Raw genomic sequence first — 19,390 nt, 5'->3', positions numbered from 1 at the left:
CTGCTGGTGGGGGCAGAGTACCCACTAATTTTTCCCTGTGGGTGCTCTAGTCCCGGAGCACCCTTGGAGTCGGCACCTATGGCTGAGGTTTACAAACACTACTGTTTATCTTATTGATAACACGTTAGAACCCACTATACATAAATTGTGGCATTGCTTGATGTAGTTAACTTCCCCCCCAGTTACAGCACCAGTAGTAAACAAATTGTGAGCCTAAATATAAGATGTAGAATTTGTTATTTGAATTATATTGAATATATATATTGAATTATATATTTAAATTAAATAAATACATTATGGAATGAAATTGGAGTCCAATGGAGGGCAATGAAAATGATTAGGGGGCTGGGACACATAATTTATGAGGCGAGGCTGAGGGAACTGGGTTTATTTAATCTGCAGAAGAGAAGAGTGAGGAGGGATTTGATAGCCGCCTTCAACTACGTGAAGGGGGGTTACAAAGACTGGGGGGGTTGATAGCAGCCTTCAACTACCTGAAGGGGGGCTACAAAGACGAAGAGGATGGAGCTAGGCTGTTCTCAGTGGTGGCAGATGACAGAACAAGGAGCAATGATCTCAAGTTGCAGTGGGGGCGGTCTAGGTTGGATATTAGGAAAAACTGTTTCACTAGGAGGGTGATGAAGCACTGGAATGTGTTACCTAGGGAGGTGGTGGAATCTCCACCCTTAGAGGTTTTTAAAGCCTGGCTTGACAAAGCCCTGGCTGGGATGATTAATTGGGGATTGGTCCTGCTTTGAGCGGAGGGTTGGACTAGATGACTTCCTGAGGTCTCTTCCAACCCTAATCTTCTGTGGAAGATACATAAAGCATTTAAAGAAGCGCAAAGAAAGAAAGCACCTAATGTACCACACATGAATCATAATTAGGTGTTTATCTAAAAAAAAGGAAAAAATTGATATACAAGATGTAACTGAATATGAACAACAAAAGTTAAAATATACAATAATAAAACAAGTATTTAAAAAAATTTTTTAAAAAAACCCATAATATCTTAATGCAGAAGGGGTCCTAAAATGCAACTCTTTGGGATTTTTTTTTTTGCAGAAAAATCATCAATTATATCTTCAAAGTTCAATGACCTGACAAGATCTTGCTCAATAGCAAGACCTATAAGTCTCTTGTCCGATTGTTGATCTTTGTACACTTTTGATTTGTTTCATTTTGCTAAAAGATCTGTCGGCTTCAGAAACAGTTAGTGGTATGTTACAGAATATCCACAGAGCTATGGTGACATTAGGAAAAAGACATTCCAACTTAAGCTCATGAATTTTATTTAACAGCTCCAGTGGTTTGAGGTGTACAGTTCCAAAGTTTGCCTTATAAATTGCTTTCATGTGTATCACCTCATCGATGATGTCCGTGGATACATCGTTGTCATATTCTCTGCAAAAAGCAGAACTCAAATTTCCAATTTGCATATCAGTGAATTCCAAATATAACCACAGAAAGCTGAAATAAATTGATATCTCTGGCCATGACAAACCACTGTATCAACCCCCAGATTACACAGTCAACAAGCTTGTAAAATATGAACATTCATTTTAAAAATCTCTCTTCATTCTCTTCTCTCAGTTGGACTTCTGGTGTTTCATCGTGAAACAGATTTCTCTTTTTTGTGTGTTTCTTGGGGATTTTAGTTTCAGTTGGCAGGTCTGCTTCGGCTGCACGCTTGGCTTCTGATAGAGTTTTCCACTTACACGTAATTCTTTAAGTTCCTCAATCAAGTTGTCAATGTTTTGTACTTACACATCAAGAGTTGCCTCTCTTGATTGAGGAGCCTTATTGTGTTGATCTATGACCATCAATATTTTGAGCCATATTGTTGCCATCAAAGTACATTTAAATGACTGTATGTAGCACTGAATTCCCTTTAGCTCTGTTTTGCACTCAAAAGACAGATTTAGTTCCTCACACTTGACCAGTGCATGTGTTATTAGTGGCAAATGTTTTGCAATTGGTTTAACGCTTTCCACGCAACCTAGCCATCTAGTCCAAGGGTTCCCAAACTTGGTTTGCGGCTTGTTCAGGGTAAGCCCCTGGTGGGCCGTGAGATGCTTTGTTTACCTGAGCATTCGCAGGTGCTGCCGCTCGCAGCTCCCAGTGGCCGCGGTTCGCCGTTCCCAGCCAATGGGAGCTATGGGAAGCCTCACTTTATTTACAGGATCCTGAAGAATTGGATCATATTTGGCAAGCAATTAAACAATTTCAAGAAAATTACTGTTATGGCAGTCTCCAATTGTGTTTGACATTCCCATGAAAGCAAGTCCTTTCTCACTCAGGAACAAACTAATTGACAGAATTTGGTTAAGCAAATCCCTCCAGTACTTCGCTTTAGCTTCTATTTCTTTGTCTAGCCGTGACATATCAGTTCCTTGGGCAAATCTTCTCTAAATTTTGCCATTTCAGATAACATTGCCTGTGATGATGCAGGCAATTTATCCCACAATTTGCTTCATAATTCCTTCTTCCAGCTGTTGTCACTTGCCAAAACCGATTTGCAAGAAACAGCGTCTGAACTGAATAATTAAAAGGGAGACAAAAGAGCAATTCTGCACTTTCAGTCCACACAAGCCAATCCCTGTCAGAAACCTCTCTGGGGGATTTTTGGTTGATTTTAATACAGAATTCAGAAACTTTTTCCATCACCAGGAAGTGTGTTTGGATGCCTAGGTGGCCCTTTTCAAACAACAGTTTTGGTCAGAGTTGCAGATAGTCGAATATCAAGTCCACATCCTTCATTCTCTTGAAATGCAATATTACTTTCAGCAATGCTTGTTTTTTCAGCCTCATTGGTTGAGTGTTTCCTCCCATGCAAGAGCACTAGTTTGGACTGTTTTTGTACTTAACTCACCCGTTTTAACAGAATCATCACAGGCTTGCTCTGAACTATTAGGCCTGTTGCTGGCACCCAGTGCTGAGAGGCTAAACAACAGCTGGAGTTGGTTCGCTACCCAGTGTGCTACACCCAATAATCACAACGGGGTGGAGAAGCAGAAAAGTTTATTTGCAGTTGCAAAAAGGTACAGGGAGAATAAAATCTCAAATCCTGCACACAGAGCAGGAAGTTACACAGGCTTTTATACATCCTTTTTCCCAGCATACTTATCCAATAGCAAGCTGCCCTAAGTATCCATATAGCCAGCCAATCCAGTTCCCAGCTAGTGCCCTTGTGCTCTGTATCATTTCTTAAACCATACATAAAGCTGCTTTATTTAGCATTGTTCTTCCATATCTGCCCTGTTTGGCCTTGCTTAGTTTCAGGCAGTCTGACTCTGCAACATATTGTTGCAAATCCTCAGCATAACTGCTGCGAGTGCCTCCAGGCGGGGGGGCCAAGGACACTTGGGCCTAGTGCGAGGGGGCTTCATCGACACTCGTGGTCTTCCATCCCCTCGAGTTACCTAGTGGCCATGCCCAGTGTCCCCAACAGGCCACTACTAACTGTAGTGACTAGTGGTTCTACCTGATCTTCTTTAGGCCTAACCCCACAATCAAAGTACAACTACCCTTCCTGCTTTTTTCAAGTCAGGTTTCTTTTTCTTGTTTTTTTCTCCACTTCTGAGCTCCGGACTTATGTTTGTACTCCATAATGACACACTGCCAGACTGCCAGTCACACCAGCAGAGTGCAGCAGCTCTCTGGCAAACTATTACTGTCCAAATGGTCTATTTTTAACCACCAGTTTAGGAATTATTTTAGCAGTTGGGACACGAATTGTGCTATCCTGAGATAGGGCTATTTTGCTGACCCTCACTCCAAAATATCTTGTCTGCCTGAGATGTGCTCCACTTCTGCCGTTCACCCGCCAGAGGTTGCTACGGCTTGGCACCAAATGCAAGAGGGGGGTGATGTGTGTGGTGGATATGTGCACAGCAGGGGGCGGGTTGCTGGGGCGGGGAGCCACTACTGCTGCACATCGTGCCAGGAGGGCTGGAGCCGGGCCTCATGCTGCTGCCGGCTCGGCGTGGTGTCGCCACGTGGGCACAGAGCTGGACGCGTGGATGTGCCCGCGTGGATGCAGTCTGCCTGACACTGGGGTGGTGCTGCACCTGCACTGCCTGGTGCCCAGCGAGCTGCTGCCGGCTGCGCTGCTGGGTCTGCTCTTCTGGCACAGCCAGGGCTTCCACCTGCCCGCCCAGCTGCCTTTGCTGCCGCCAGTACCACCCCATGCACGCCGAGGAGCCCGGCAGCCCTCCCAGGCAGTATCCCCTGCCCCGCTGCCATCAGCAGGCCTGGCCAGAGTGTTACCAAGGGGCTTGTCTCTGACCCGCAGAGGGCTCCCCCGAGCAAGCATGTCTTGCTAACCCTTGAAAGGACACGGATAGGGCCGGCTCTAGGCACCAGCAAAACAAGCAGGTGCTTGGGACGGCACATTTCTAGGGGCGGCATTCCGGTGCCGGCCAGGCCACCCCTAGGAACATGCCTCCGCTCCGCCTCCGCCTGCCCCCCTGAGCGCGCCACGGCCTCTCCGCTTCTCCCCCCTCCCTTCGTGCGCGGCAAGCCTGGGAAGGAGAAGCGGAGCGGCGGTGCGCTCGGGGGAGGCGAGGTGAGCTGGGGCGGGGAGCGGTTCCTCTACCCACCCCATTACTTCCTGCACTTCCCCCCCCGCTCACCTCCACTCCACCTGCTCCCCTGAACGCACTGCCTTTCCCTTGCCTGAGAGGGAGGGGGGAGAAGCAGAGTGGCGGCTTGTTCAGGGGAGCAGAGGTGAGCTAGGGTGGGGGAGGGGAGCCACAGGAAGCAATGGGTGGGTGGGGAAAATGCGGCATGCCCAGGGTTGGGAAGGGGCAGAGCCGGGGGCAGGGCACGAAAAAAAAGCGGGGGCCAAAAATTTTTTTGCTTGGGGCAGCAAAAATCCTAGAGCGGGTCCTGGACACGGATACAGTCTTCTGCTCAAGAACAAACACACAAGCAGTTGTTCTTCAAAAACAAAAGTATTATCTATTTAAAGAAATAAGTGGTTACAGTGTGTTTTAGAAAAGCAAGAAAGGATATATAGAACAGAGCAAAATGCAATAGATCTACAATTAGAAGAATTAAAGTGGTGCAGCAAATAAAAGACATAACAATGTAATTGTTCACTTAACACTAGCATTTAACTTCTAACATTTAACATCCAATAAGCACTGGCCAAGTGACTGCCGGATGGATAGGGGAAGATCTCACTCAGACCACAGGCATCTGGCTTTGTTTACAAGCAAAACCCATATATTCCTTGATAGTGAACAGAAAACTACACTTCTACTATTCTTAGATCCCTCTGAGTCATCAATAGGGTCCTTCTGATCTGTCAAAAGTGAAACGCTGTCTGCGGATGTTTGACATTGTCTGCTGCCAACGGAAAGCAATTGCTGCTGCTGAGGTGAAAGCTGCCCTAAATTTAAATGACCGTTAATTTCTGCTTATTTAAAGCCTTAATCTTACAACTCTGTCTCAGTCTCTGGCCTTCTCTAATTGGTTGCTTTTTCAAGTACAGAAATCCCTGCTTAATGAGATCATCTCAGCCAATCAGCTTCATCTGTCACTGAAACTAACTGAGCCTCCTCCTAGCTATTAGTATAAATCCTCCTCCTAGCTCCACCCTTTAGGTATTTTGGAGAGTGAGTTGAGTCATACCTGCTGAACTTTACTTCATCCCTGTCTCTTATCCGCTATTGGTCAATTCAGTGTGTGTCCTTCATTTTGATGCTTTCTAATAGAGAATCATTGCAGCTGCTATTTTTTATTTTTAGTTCTAAACTATCATTAATCACTACTTATCTAAAGCCTTAATCCTAAAACTACTGTTTTATGCAAGCTAAAGCATTATGATACTACCACCATCATTGTTATGCTAATTTGGAGAGGTGATTTTTTTACAATGTTTTAAACCCCTTTCTAGCTGTTTTTCTGCACGTCTCTGTCCTGAGTGCTGCAGGCTTTTATACAGGATCAGAACAGCTAAAAGCAAAACCTCTTGTATCAACTGTTTATTACCTCTTCCAGATCATTTATGAATATGTTGGACAGCACAGATCCCAGTACAGATTCTTGGGGGATCCTGGTATTTACCTCTCTCCATTTTGAAAATTGATCATTTGTTTCCCATCTTTTAACCAGTTACTGATCCATGAGACGACTTTCCCTCTTATCCCATAACTGCTTACATTGCTGAAGAGCCTTTGGTGTAGGACCTTTCTTTCTGAAGCTCCAAGTACACCATATCAACCAGATCACTCTTGTCCATATGTTTCTTGACACCCTCAAAGAATTGTAATAGATTGGTGAAGAATGGTTTCCCTTTCCAAAAGCCAATTGTTTTTTCCCCAAAATATCATGTTCATCAATGTGTCTGATAATTCTTTTCTTCACTGTAGTTTCAGCCAATTTGCTTGGTACTTACATTAGGCTTACTGGCCTGTAATTGCCAGGATCACTTCTGGAGCCTTTTTTAAAAGTCAATGTTACTTTAGTTTTCCTCCAGTCATCTGGTACTGAAGCTGATTTAAGCAATAGGTTGCTTACCACAGTTAGTAGTTCTGCAATTTCATATTTGGGTTCCTTCAGAACCTTTGGGTGAATACCATCTGGTCCTGGTGACTTATTACTATTTAATTTATCAATTTGTTCCAAAACCTCCTCCACTGACACCTCAATCTGGGACAGTTCCTCAGATTTGTCACCTAAAAATATGGGTCATGTGTGGGAATTGCCCTCACATCCTCTGTAGTGAAGACTGATGCAAAGAATTCATTTAGCTTCTCTGAAACAGCCTTCTTTTCCTTGAGTGCTCCTTTAGTATCTTGATCGTCTAGTGGCCCTACTGATTTTTTGGCAGGCTTCCTGCTCCTGCTGTACTTAAAAAGTTGTTTGCTTTTAGTTTTTGTGTCTTTTGCTAATTGCTCTTCAAAATCTTTTCTGGCCTGCCTCATTATACTTTTATGCTTCACTTGCCTGAGTTTATGCTCCTTTCTATTTTCCTCGTTAGGATTTCACTTTTGATTTTTAAAGGATGCCTTTTTGCCTCTGACTGCCTCTTTTACTCTGTTGTTTAGCCATGGTAGCATTTTTTAATTCTGCTTACTGTTTTTTATTTGGAGTATACATCTAATTTTAGTCTCTATTATGGTGTTTTTAAATAATTTCCATGCAACTTGCAGGTATTTCACTCTTGTCACTGTTCCTTTTAATTTCCATTTAACTAGCTTCCTCATTTTTGTGTAGTTCCCCTTTTTAAAATTCATTGCTGCTGTGGTGGGTTTCTTTGGTATTTCCCTCCCTACATCGATATTAAATGTAATTACATTAGGATCACTATTATTGAGTGGTTCAGCTATATTCACCTCTTAAAGTCCTTTAAGTCTTGGGTGTGATCTGAGCATTTGCAAACAGTAGCTATAATATTTCTGTTTGTTTGAATGCAAGAAAAAGAACATCAGCAAGAGGACATGGAATAGAAAGCGAGATCTCTGGTGAACCAGAAAGTTGCCCACAGTGTTCTAAGCACTGTACAAAACACCAAAAATGAAGACAGTTCCTGCCTTAATGAGCTTAGTCTAAAATAGAAACATGCAGAAGAGAGGACTCATTGCAAAATCAGAAATCTAGGTAGTTTTAATTTTCTTTTCTTTAATAGTAGTATGAACTGATTTGTGTGCATCAGGGAAGTAATTTTTAGGGGGGATTTGAATGACAGGAGATTGGTGGCTTTGGAAACTAGGGTGGGAAGATCATTCCACTCAAAGGTTGATATGGAAAAAGGCAGAAAATGTTGGTTGGGGGCGGGTGGAACGAAACTCACAGGCCTCCAGGCTGACAAAAGTAGCACCCTGGAAGAATTGATGAGAATTTTGTTGGCATCTCTGACTGATGGAGCGCTGCTGCCATTTGCGATGTGGATTTCCAACTGTAAGTCTTATGCCAGTGTGCTGCTGGAGGTACAGAAAGCGTTGTCTATAAGAGCCCTTTTTTCCATGTGTTTTGTAAGACTACTGTGTATGTTTTGGATACAAATCTTGCTACAATTATTCACGCATTCGTCACTACATTCTGTAATGTACTCTGCATGGTATGACACCTGAGCTCCATTCAGAAGCAGCAGCTAGCACAGAACGTGACAAACTGCTCACTAAGGGGAGCTTCATTTCAAGGGAGTATAAAGTTGCTTAGGTATATTTATAATTGCATTATTGCACTGTTGGGATTAGTAGAGGTGTTCAAGCTGGAGCTCCTTCAATATAAATGGGAGGAGGTTACTGAGGGTGTTCTCTTTGAGGACGCTTCAGCAGTGGGTCCTCAAAGGGAACCTTCTCTTGTTGAATCATTGACAAGGACATATGCTCCAAATAATTATGGCAACAAAAGCCATAGTGCAGTGGAATTTGAAAAACCCAGTTCTGCCAGCCCAACCAGAATGGTTAAGGATAAACTTTTTTGTGTCGAGGATAAATAGGACAACTATGTAGCTTTGAGCCTTGCTCTTTGAATTAGTTGAAAGGGAAAATTCTGGTTTGGTTTGGGCCAAAATATCTAATCACTGTCTCTTATGTGTAGGCCAGACAATGCTGTCCTCAAAACATCTCTACCACGTGGTATTATAGTAAACATACAGTGCACTGCTTTCATCTTCAAAGCACTGTACAAACTCTTGTTAGTAAGAGCAAAGATGAATTCTACATCGTACATGGTTTATGGTTAAAGGAAAACTCTCATGTAATACCTAAGGAATTGTTTCCCTATGGGCCTGATCCAAAACCCATTGATGTCAATGGGCTTTGGCTCAGGCCCTATGCATAAGTACACAGGAGTGATCACCAAACATGATGTACATCGTAAATATATCTTTTGGTAATACTCATACATGGACTGTTCACCTTCACAATTTGATGGTGAAAGCAGGAGCAAAATAATCAGTTTTTCCATCAAGATGGTGGCCAGTTGCTCCAACAAACCCTGACTTTCACTGATAAAACAACAGTTGATCCTGACAGAAGCCAAGCTTCTATCCTAATACTTACATTTAGTATCAGTTTTTGATTGTTAATCATGAGGTGCCGCTGGCCTATCTTGCAGGAATGAACAGAACCCTCAAAGCTGGCTTCGCTTCTTCTTGGATCAATCCCAGAGGGTGTCATGGGCAGCTACGTCTCTTCCGTAGTTCACTCATTGGTTCCAGCAGACCCAACCTTATCACCTCTTTCATTCCACATATACTCCAGACTGGCAATCTTAGGTACAACTTTGTGATGGCTATTGGCTAATGTTGACTTTTTAATGGCAACCACTTTACATTAGAGCACTCAGCAAGATTGTGAGAAGCTATGAGTTGCAATGCCTTCCTTCTGTTGGGGATACTGCACTCTTTATCTCTCACCAAACACAGACACTGCTGTTTTCAACCTGTCCCAATGTTTGAGAGAAACTGGAATCTGCATGAACTGTTCCTGGCTAAAGCTCAACCCTAGTAAGGCAGAGGTCATGCTGGTAAGAAGAGGAAGCATTTTGAGGTATTGGCAAGAGTTACAATCTCATTCTATAATCAGAATTTCTTTTGTTAAGCTGTTGCACTGTCTTCAGGCCCTGTTACTCTCATTGCTTCTTATGAATACCCACATAGCAGCAGTGATCAAAAATACTTTCTTCAATTTTTACCTAGCTATGACAAGATATGAGGCTGTTTGTGATGACTAATACATTAATTTCTGGGTTATGTCTCTGCCACATGAGCTATATATCTTGCATCACTGCAGTGCTGGAGTACCTGAAAGCCACATGAAATCTACAAGTGTCTTGACACTCCGCATCAGGGGTGCTTTGTAGGTAAGGTATACCAAGGAGAGAGCATTACACAGTGCTCTACACCCTGAGCTCCCGATCTGATTCCAGATGTGTTTCATGGCCATAAATTATTGCAGTTTAAGCACCAACATTGTGCAAGGTGCTGTACTCTTTAAAGCTCTTAGCTTGGCCCCTGCCTGTCATTTCAGAAGTTCTCTCTTCCTCCACTTTCCACCATCGTAGATGTGATTTAGGGGTGAGGTAGAAATACTGTGATTGATAGTTGTCAGGGTGACATGGAGGCACAAGTTGGGTGTTTTTAACGGGATACCCTGTGGAATCCTCCCTTATCACTTTCTGCTTCTAAGGCACAATGGAAGATTGATTTTTCTAAGCAGGCTTTCTTTCACTGATGGAGTAGCAAAACATCCCAGCAACATTACTCTTGGAAGACTACGGCCAAGACCTGATACCATTTGAGTTGGTGGATTATAATAGGGAGGAATGTTAATTTTCTTTTCAGACCAAAGTATCCTTAATAATGTATATGGCACCTAGATAAAATGGTGACAGATGTATTAGAAATGCAGATTAGTTATATAAAGAAGGGTTAGAAATTTAAAAAAAAAATCTTTTAAAAATGTTTTCATTTACAATATTCTGATTTCTAGTGCTTATTCTTGGAAGATCAGATGCTTTCATTCTTACTTTACATCATCAATATGGTACTCATTAGTACATCATTAAAACAGCAACTCTGGTCATGAAATAGAGATCTTAAATTCAGTAAAGATATAAACATAGTAAACAAATGGCTAAACGCCCAAGGCATTATAACTAATCCCTGGAGTTTTCCTTTAAGTTTGCCGTTGTATTTTGAAGAAAGTTCACCTTTCACTTTTAGAACATAAGTTGTTGAATTTTTGCAATCACAATTACAAATGTAAAGTGTGTTGCATTTAAAAATTCCTTGTGTTATAATACATTGAGTGAGGAGTTGAGGATATGGGGCAGTAGTCTGAGCATTGCTCTGAGAACAGTGGACACCAGAAAAGCTGTGTAATAGTCTGTTGTCTTCATGTGTTCAGAGAAGCACCAACTTACTATGAAATATTAACAACTTCAGTGATATGCTGTATTATGCTTTATTTTGATAACAGTTGAATAGTTTTTAAAAGAATAAAAAACATTTGGTATAAAAATCAGATATCAGACAGGCGTGGTGTGTTTTGAGAGAGGTTTTTATGCCAAAAGAGTACACATAGCTAATTCTCCATCCATCCCTCCCTAATTACTCTCCATAAAATGACACTCTACTGTCAGGTACTTCAGAGGCAGACACAGGCTGGGGAATCCCCCTTCAGAAGGTGTTTTTGCTGTAAAGTTAATACAGCAGAATATCCTGCAGACTCCTTGTGGGGTTGGTGGACTTCTCCTTGGCCAATCACCCAGGCACGAAACCTGGAGAGCACTCCGTGTGATCGCAGGGAGTCTGGCACAGTGAGGTGGAGGTAGCCGAATACCCCTTTCTATATGGGCAGGAGGAGATCAGTTGTTATATATTGATGTCCTTGTAGCCCTCATTAGTTCAGATCTTTGATGCACGGAACCCTTTCCTAGTGTAATTCCAGTTATTGATTCTATACTAAGAATGAATTGTCTCCAATTTATTTTCCTGTTTTTCAAATACTGAAAATGCAAAAGCATATTAATTATACAGTCTTTCATAAGAGGGGGAAGAAGAAAACAGGAAGAGCCCACGAGATACCAAAGATGATGTCTTAAAATATTTTAAGTTGAATGAGATACCAGATGCCAGTAAAGATCCATGTTTGTTAACTTTGACACTGTTTGTACAGACATAAAATAAAAGAGATTTTTATTTGGGGACTAATAATGAATGCACCTTAAGTGACCAAGAGAGAATTACGAGAAGCACAAATGAGGACACGTGTGTAGAAGGAGACAAATTCATATACAAGTACAAGATAATTTGAAAGTCTTTATGAGAGGAATATTTTTAGATATAGTTTAAGACAAAAATTGTTAACCAAAGGAAAAAATGACAAATAGTTATCTTAAAATGATTTAGTCTAAAAATTAAACAGATAAATGAAGTTTATAAACAACCGCTGTCATAGCTGACCAAAGTAATTTTAGTTTTATATGGGGACATTTGAATTTAAACCATTTCAGTAAATGTCAAAGTGGCAGACTGTTGATGGCAAGGCATGGGTGTGCAAGGGTGCGAATGAGCGGCTGCCAAAAGCCTTATCCACACTGCATCCTAGACAGAGCTGGTTGAAAATTTTTAATTAAAAAAACTTTTGTCCAAATTATAAAATTGAAAAATGTTTTTGACCAAACTGAAAACTTTAGGTGAAAAAAATTATTTTGTTGAAATTTTCTATATTTTTGATTAAAACCCAGAAATTGAAAACAAAAAATGGTCCATATAGAAAAAAAATGAAAAAATTTCCCATGAAAAATTGGCCCTTTTCAACCAGCTCTAATCCCACCACAGAGGCTGTACGTTCACTCACCAAGTGAAGGCACTAATCTAGGCTAGTACTGCTGCCACCAACCCTAGCCATTCATAGTGGAGTGAGGGACAGGGGTTTGGGCCCAACCTCTCACCTCAGCTAGGGGTGCAGGCTCAGTAAAGAGGGAGTGCACAGTACCCCATCTCAAGTTGTGGTAGAGCTATCACCACCAGCATGCACTTCTCTGGACCTCCCAGGAGGAATTCAGGGTCAGGCAGAATTCCTCCCAGGGCTCCTGTTCCAGGACAACCCTTCCAGGAAACCCCCACAATGAGAGCTGTGGTTTAAAGTCAGTCTGTCCCATAGATTTCAAGAGGTGTTGCCCCTTTTCTTCTGTAGGGCTTTCATCAGATCAGACATGAGATCTGGCTGTCCACTTCCACCTCCAGCTGGAGGCAGCCCCGTTGACTTTGGTTCTTCTGTCCATTCAGTGTTCACGTGTCTTTTTGGAGGAAGTGGCACAGCTTTCTTTGTCACAGGTAGTGGCTTACTGGAGACAGAGGCCGGTGGAGGTGAAGGTGGAGGGGGTGGTAGCAGGTCTTCACTGCTGCTGCTACATGTGGGTGGTGGAGGGGGCACAAAATCTGGAGGATCTTCACAGAATTCAGGTGGCGGTGGTGGCAAATCCTCTGTCATTTCAGGTGGTGGTGGTGCTGGAAAAGTGAGTGGATCTGATGTGAAAACTCCACTTCCGCGTTTGGGTTGGACAGGTAGAAGAGGTGTAGAGCTCACAGCTGAAGATCGCCTTTGAGGCGGTGGTGGCTTTATTGAGGCCCGTTTATTCTGGTATGTCTGCGGCTGGCTGGTTGGCTGCACTGAACAGCAGGCATTGACATCATTTGGTTTCTTATCCTTTAATAAATAAAACAACAGAGTTGTGGTGATTGGTATTATAGTAAGCCCATTTATGAACTAATGTTGCAAAGTGACATCATTTGAATTGGTATGGAAAGGCATAAGCTGATTTCACTATTTCTCACTGTCACAGAATCAACTCCTTGTTGCAACAGAACACAGAACTCAAATGATCTAACCAGGACTCCCCATCCTAGAAATCATAGTGGGCAGGTAGTGGCTGACCTTCAAATGAAGCCTTATACTATGGATGAACACACAAGCCCAGTACACGTTCTTAGTCCCAGCTGTACAGAGATGGTGGGCAGAAATAAACACAAATGAAATATATTAATTGGAAGATAGATTGTAGTCAGCTCTGTGCTCTGTTGTAGAGCAATGAGCTACCATGGCGTGAAGTTCAAAACTTGAGTTTGGGCCTCCGGTCCCAGGCTGGTAGAAACTGTGAGCGCAGCACATTCGGTGCTTTTAGTAGGAGTGCCTAACAACCCCTGTGGTCAGTTAAAGACTGTTTTTTTAAAACAGGGATAGTGATACTGACCTCCTTCATAAAGCACCTTGAGATCAGCTGATTTAAAGTGCTGTCTTAAGAGTTTAGTATTTGTAATGGGCTGTGTACCCCATCCTGGCTCTGAAAGAGTTAACTGAAACAGGAGGAGTCAGCCATCCACCTCCCCAAATGGCAAAACCAACACACTACCCCTTAATGCTCTAGTGCTTTGAAGGGACAGAGAGTGGGTGAGGTGAAATTTAGCTATAGTGCCCCAACAGAAACCTCTGGTTTGTACCTTTGTCATCTCAGTGTGTTTCTGGGCCTCCAAGCTGGCAGGAGGTATGTTCTGGAGAATCTGTCCATTTGCTTGAACAGTGCCTGTTATGTCTCAAAAAGAGGAAGGAAAACACAGGTGTATTGAATGTGCAGAATTAACCAGAACTCAAGCAATGAAGAATAAGAATTAACAAAAAAATCTGTTCGTTTTCCAGCAGGGTACTAAGAGCTAGAATTCTCAAGACAGTAATTGAACTCTCATGGATTTTACTTCATCAAAAAGGACCATGCAGAGTTAAAACGTTGCCTTTTGCTTGTTTTCCACTTTTTTATTCAGTTCTGACTGACTTGCTGTGAAAAACAAACAAGTGAAACCATTTCATCAAATCAATGACCATACAAATTTTACCCTTAAGTGCAACTGGCAATCCTAAAGGAAACAGTATTGCAAAGATTATCAGAGTGGAATTATCAGTGTCTCAAAAGGTGATGGAAGCATGAGAGTCTCTGGATTTCACTGGTGGAAAGGGGCCGAGTTAGGATGGCACAGAACTAGGGAAGAAGGTCTTTGGGCTTCAGGTTAAGCCAGGGCATGTGGGTAGAGTTAAGGATGGTATTTTCTGACCTTTCATTGGTTGAATTCTTAATTACAGTGTAAAATTTTGCTAACGCTTTTAGTAGTGTTTCGTTTGAGAATTTAACTGTACAACAATACATTTTTTCCTGGATTTTTTTAAAATGGAGCCTGCTTACGTTTAGAGACAAAAGTATAATCATTCTATATGGATAAGGCTGTCAGATTTCAGGTCTTAGGATATTATGGATGGGGTCATCCCTTTTCATTAGTTGTCATTAGCTGTCAATTAATCACAGTTAACTCACTCAATTAACTAAAAAAAAATTAATCACAATTAAAAAAAATAATCACACTTATACCCATACAATACCAATTGACATTTATTAAATATTTTTTTATGTTTTTCTACATTTTCAATATTGATTTCAATTACAACACAGATTTCAGAGTAGCAGCCATGTTAGTCTGTATCCGCAAAAAGAAAAGGAGTACTTGTGGCACCTTAGAGACTAACCAATTTATTTGAGCATAAGCTTTCGTGAGCCACAGCTCACTTCACTGGATGCATGCAGTGGAAAATACATGCATCTGATGAAGTGAGCTGTAGCTCACGAAAGCTTATGCTCAGATAAATTTGTTAGTCTCTGAGGTGCCACATGTCCTCCTTTTCTAATTACAACACAGAATGCAAAGTGCACAGTGCTCACTTTATATTATTTTTTTTATTACAAATATTTGCACTGTAAAAATGATAAAAGAAATTGTATTTTTCAGTTCACCTCATACAAGTACTGAAGTGCAATCTCTTTATCGTGAAAGTGTAATTTACAAATGCAGATTTTTTTTTGGTTACATAACTGCAGTCAAAAACAAAACAGTGTAAAACTTTAGTGCCTACAAGTCCACTCAGCCCTACTTCTTATTCTGCCAATTGCTAAGACAAACAAGTTTGTTTACGTTGACAGGAGATAATGCTGCCTGCTTCTTATTTACGGTGTCACCTGAAAGTGAGAACAGGCACTCACACAGCACTTTTGTAGCAGGCGTTGCAAGGTATTTACATGCCAGATATGCTAAACATTCGTATGCCCCTTCCATGCTTCGGCCACCATTCCAGAGGACATGCTTCCATGCTGATGAGGCTCGTTAAAAAAATAATGCATCAATTAAATTTGTGACTGCACTCCTTGGGGGGAGAATTGTATGTCTCCTGCTCTGTTTTACCCGCATTCTGCATATATTTCATGTTATAGCAGTCTCAGATAATGACCTAGCACATGTTCGTTTTAAGAACACTTTCATAGTAGATTTGACAAAATGCAAAGAAGGTACCAATGTGAGATTTCTAAAAATAGCTACAACACTCGAAACAAGGTTTAAGAATCTGAAGTGCCATCCAAAATCTGAGAGGGACGAGGTGTGGAGAATGCTTTTAGAAAAGCAACACTTTGATGTGGAAACTACCGAACCCAAATGATCAAAAAAGAAAATCAATCTTCTGCTTGTGGCATCTGACTCAGATGATGAAAATGAACATGTGTCAGTCCGCACTGCTTTGGATTGTTATCAAGCAGAACCCATCATCACCATGGAAGTATGTCCTCTGGAATGGTCACTGAAGCATGAAGGGACATATGAATCTTTAGTGCATCTGGCATGTAAATATCTTCCAACACCAGCTACAACAGTGTCATGCGAACGCCTGTTCTCACTTTCAGGTGACATTGTAAACAAAAACCAGGCAGCATTATTTCCTTCTAATTGTAACCAACCTTGATTGTCTGAGTAAACTGGCTGACCAAGAAGTAGGACTGAGTGGACCTGTAGGCTCGAAAGTTTTACATTTTTATTTTTGAATGCACGGTTTTTTGTACATAATTCTACATTAGTAAGTTCCATTTTCGTAATAAAGAAATTGCACTACAGTTCTTGTATGAGGTGAACTGAAAAATAAATTTTTTTTTGTTTTTTACAGTGCAAATATTTGTAATTAAAAATAAATATAAAGTGAGCACTGTTGACTTTGTATTCTGTGTTGTAATTGAAATTAATATTTTTGAAAATGTAGTAAATATCCACAAATATTTAAAATAATTGGTATTCTATTGTTGTTTAACACCATGATTAATCATAATACATTTTTTTAATTGCCTGACAGCCCTACTTTTCATTATTAACTTAGTTCACAGCTCTGAATCTTTGTATTTTCTCTAGGAGGGAGTTATGGGAGGCTTGTGAAACCGAATACACTGCAGAGTAGTAAATGTTTGCTAGCTGACTAAATTAAAACCCTGGAAGAGTTTTGCATGCTATCAGTGTTGTGTAAGGGACTGTGTAGAAATGTCAGTGTTGCTAAACTGAATGATGACAAAACAGAGCTTGTGGTTACTAGAAAAAACAAACTTTATAGTCTAGGATGGATTAAACGAACTCTCCAGTTTAGTCTGGGGCCTTTGGAAACTGCAACACGTGAAAGAAGTAAACATACCTCCTTGATATCTGATGCATAAATTTCTGAACCTCAATAAATAGTCTAGTTTTCTTAGTGTAATTTACTATGCTGAGACCCAATGAAGATGGAAGAAAGGCCTTTCAGAGTTATAGCATCTTTATGGATTACATTTTCAGTTGAAGAAATAAGATATGATCTACAATTTCCATATCCTGTGCTTACATCACGAGAAACATCAGTCCCTGCTATTGCTACAGCAGATTCTCTAACAATGTAAGGCACAGAAAACTGGCTGGAAAATAAGGATGTGATTCTCAGAGGTGCTCCCATTGAAGTTAAGTGTAGTTGTGGATTCGCAGGCTCTAAATCTTCTAGAAAGTCTACATGATACTCTATAACAGTGACAGGTTTCAGAGTAGCAGCCATGTTAGTCTGTATCCGCAAAAAGAAAAGGAGGACTTGTGGCACCTTAGAAACTGACACATTTATTTGAGCATAAGCTTTCGTGAGCTACTGCTCACCTCATCGGATGCATTCAGGGGTCCGGGGCCGCAAGCAGGTTTCAGGGGGTCCGCCAAGCAGGGCCAGTATTAGTCTAGCTGGGACCCAGAGCAGAAAGCTGAAGTCCTGCTATGTGGGGCTGAAGCCCAGGACTTGAGCCCTGCCACCTGGGGCTGAAGCCTGAGCAACTTAGCGTCACAGGGACCCCTGTGGTGTGAGGCCCCAGGCAATTGCCCTGCTTGCTACCCCTTTGTGCTGGCCCTGGCTTTTATATGCAGAAAAACAGTCTATGTGGCACAGGTGGGCTGTGGACTTTTTATAGTATGTTGGTGGGGGGCCTCAGAAAGAAAAAGGTTGAGAACCCCTGCCCTATGACAGTTATTTCTGCATCGGAAAGCACTGAACTGTGATTTCTTTGCTAACTGAAACCATGTAACTAGCTGGCCATAATTTATCAAACAGCCAATGTAAGACCTAGTCCACCAGAGCAGTTAAATGTGTGTCACTTTAACCACAGGACCAGTCAGTGAGACTACTTGTGCTCAAGTGCTTCTTGGATCAGGGTTTTAATGAGCACTGAATATCCTGTAATACATGTCTGAACACAGATGTTTTTCGTCCTGGCATGTGCAAATAAAATTGCTGCATTTGTCCATTTAGTAAATAGGTCAGGGGTGGGCAAACTTTTCGGCCCGAGGGCCACATCGGAGTTGCGAAACGGTATGGAGGACCGGGTAGGGAAAGCTGTGCCCCCCCAAACAGTCTGCCCCCCGACTGCCCCCTCAGAACCCTAGACCCATCCAACCCCTCCTGCTCCTTGTCTCCTAACTGCCCCCCTGACTGCCCCAACCCCTATCCACCCGCTCCCTGTCCCCTGACTGCCCCAACCCCTCTCAACACCCCCACCTCCTGACAGGCCCCCCAGGACCCCTGACCCATCCAACCCCCCCCCTTGTCCCCTGATCACCTCCTCCTGGGACTCCGTCCCTAACTGCCCCCCCAGAACCCCCACCTCCCTATCCAAACCCCCCTGCTCCCTGTCCCTGCCCAGGACCCTGACCCCCAGGGACCCCACCCCCTATCCAACTCCCCCACTCCCTATCTCCTGACCACCCTGCCCCAAACCTCCACCCCATCCAACCACCCCCTGTCCCCTGACTGCCCCACGGGACCTCCTGCCCCCTTATCCAGCGCCCCCACCCCCTTACCATGCCGGCGGCAGGACAGGCTTATTGGAAAGCCTGGGAGGTGGGCGGGCGCAAGCGGCGTAGCTACAGGGGAGGAGGGGCCGGGGACTAGCCTCCCCGGCCGGGAGCTCAGGGGCTGGGCAGGACGGTCCCGGGGGCTGTAGTTTGCCCACCTCTGAAATAGGTGCTATGAATATGATGTGCAAAGTTCCAAGTATTAACAGTAAATGACTTGATTAGAAGATTTACAGATCACACAGCTTTAACAAACAGAGAAGCAAGACCAAACTCTGCTGTGTCATTGACTTCACTACGGCTACACATGATGCAAGTCAGGGTAGAACTTGGCCTGGGGTCTCTGCTTTTTATGTATTCATTGAAATAAATCTACTTAATTCCATGTGCCATGCTGATTATGGGCACTATATTCAATGTTTGTTAAAAATTCAACAAGGAACTTCCATAAGCTGCAATCAATCATGTGGACCACTAGGTACAAGTCAGTGGGTGCAAGCACCCTGCAGAGAGATTGGTGGACCAGCTGGGATCCATAATCCAGCTGCTTAGCTGGGGGGACACATTTTCCCTACTTGGTGTGTGTAGTCTTTCCGTGAATGGCACTGAAGAACAATTCACAAACAGTGAGAGCTTTTGGGTCAGTCTGGTCAAAAATGTTCTAATCTCCAGTTCTGCTGACCCTAGAAGGGGAGAGGGTGGATAGATGTAGGG

At 42.5% G+C, this 19,390-nt stretch overlaps 2 protein-coding genes across 5 annotated transcripts in view; one reads left to right on the top strand and one right to left on the bottom strand.

The window, feature by feature from the left end:
• LOC140907712 (protein nucleotidyltransferase YdiU) overlaps positions 1 to 19,390 on the top strand; it is a 76,625-nt gene that overhangs the window by 47,860 nt on the left and 9,375 nt on the right. The window lies entirely within an intron of this gene.
• APBB1IP (amyloid beta precursor protein binding family B member 1 interacting protein) overlaps positions 10,883 to 19,390 on the bottom strand; it is a 103,848-nt gene continuing 95,340 nt past the window's right edge. For all 4 annotated transcript variants that reach the window (XM_073334280.2, XM_073334282.2, XM_073334281.1 and 1 more), the window contains 2 exons: positions 13,964 to 14,055; positions 10,883 to 13,172 (listed from right to left, as the gene is read on the bottom strand). In XM_073334280.2, the coding sequence (XP_073190381.1) occupies positions 12,630 to 13,172; positions 13,964 to 14,055 (635 nt within the window). In that variant the 3' untranslated portion in view covers positions 10,883 to 12,629. The remainder of the gene's footprint in view (positions 13,173 to 13,963; positions 14,056 to 19,390) is intronic.

This window comes from Lepidochelys kempii, chromosome 2, assembly GCF_965140285.1.
Source record: "Lepidochelys kempii isolate rLepKem1 chromosome 2, rLepKem1.hap1, whole genome shotgun sequence".
NCBI classification, from domain to species: Eukaryota; Metazoa; Chordata; order Testudines; family Cheloniidae; genus Lepidochelys; species Lepidochelys kempii.
The sequence above is the reverse complement of the archived record's forward strand: the minus strand, read 5'-3'. Positions and strand labels throughout refer to the sequence as shown.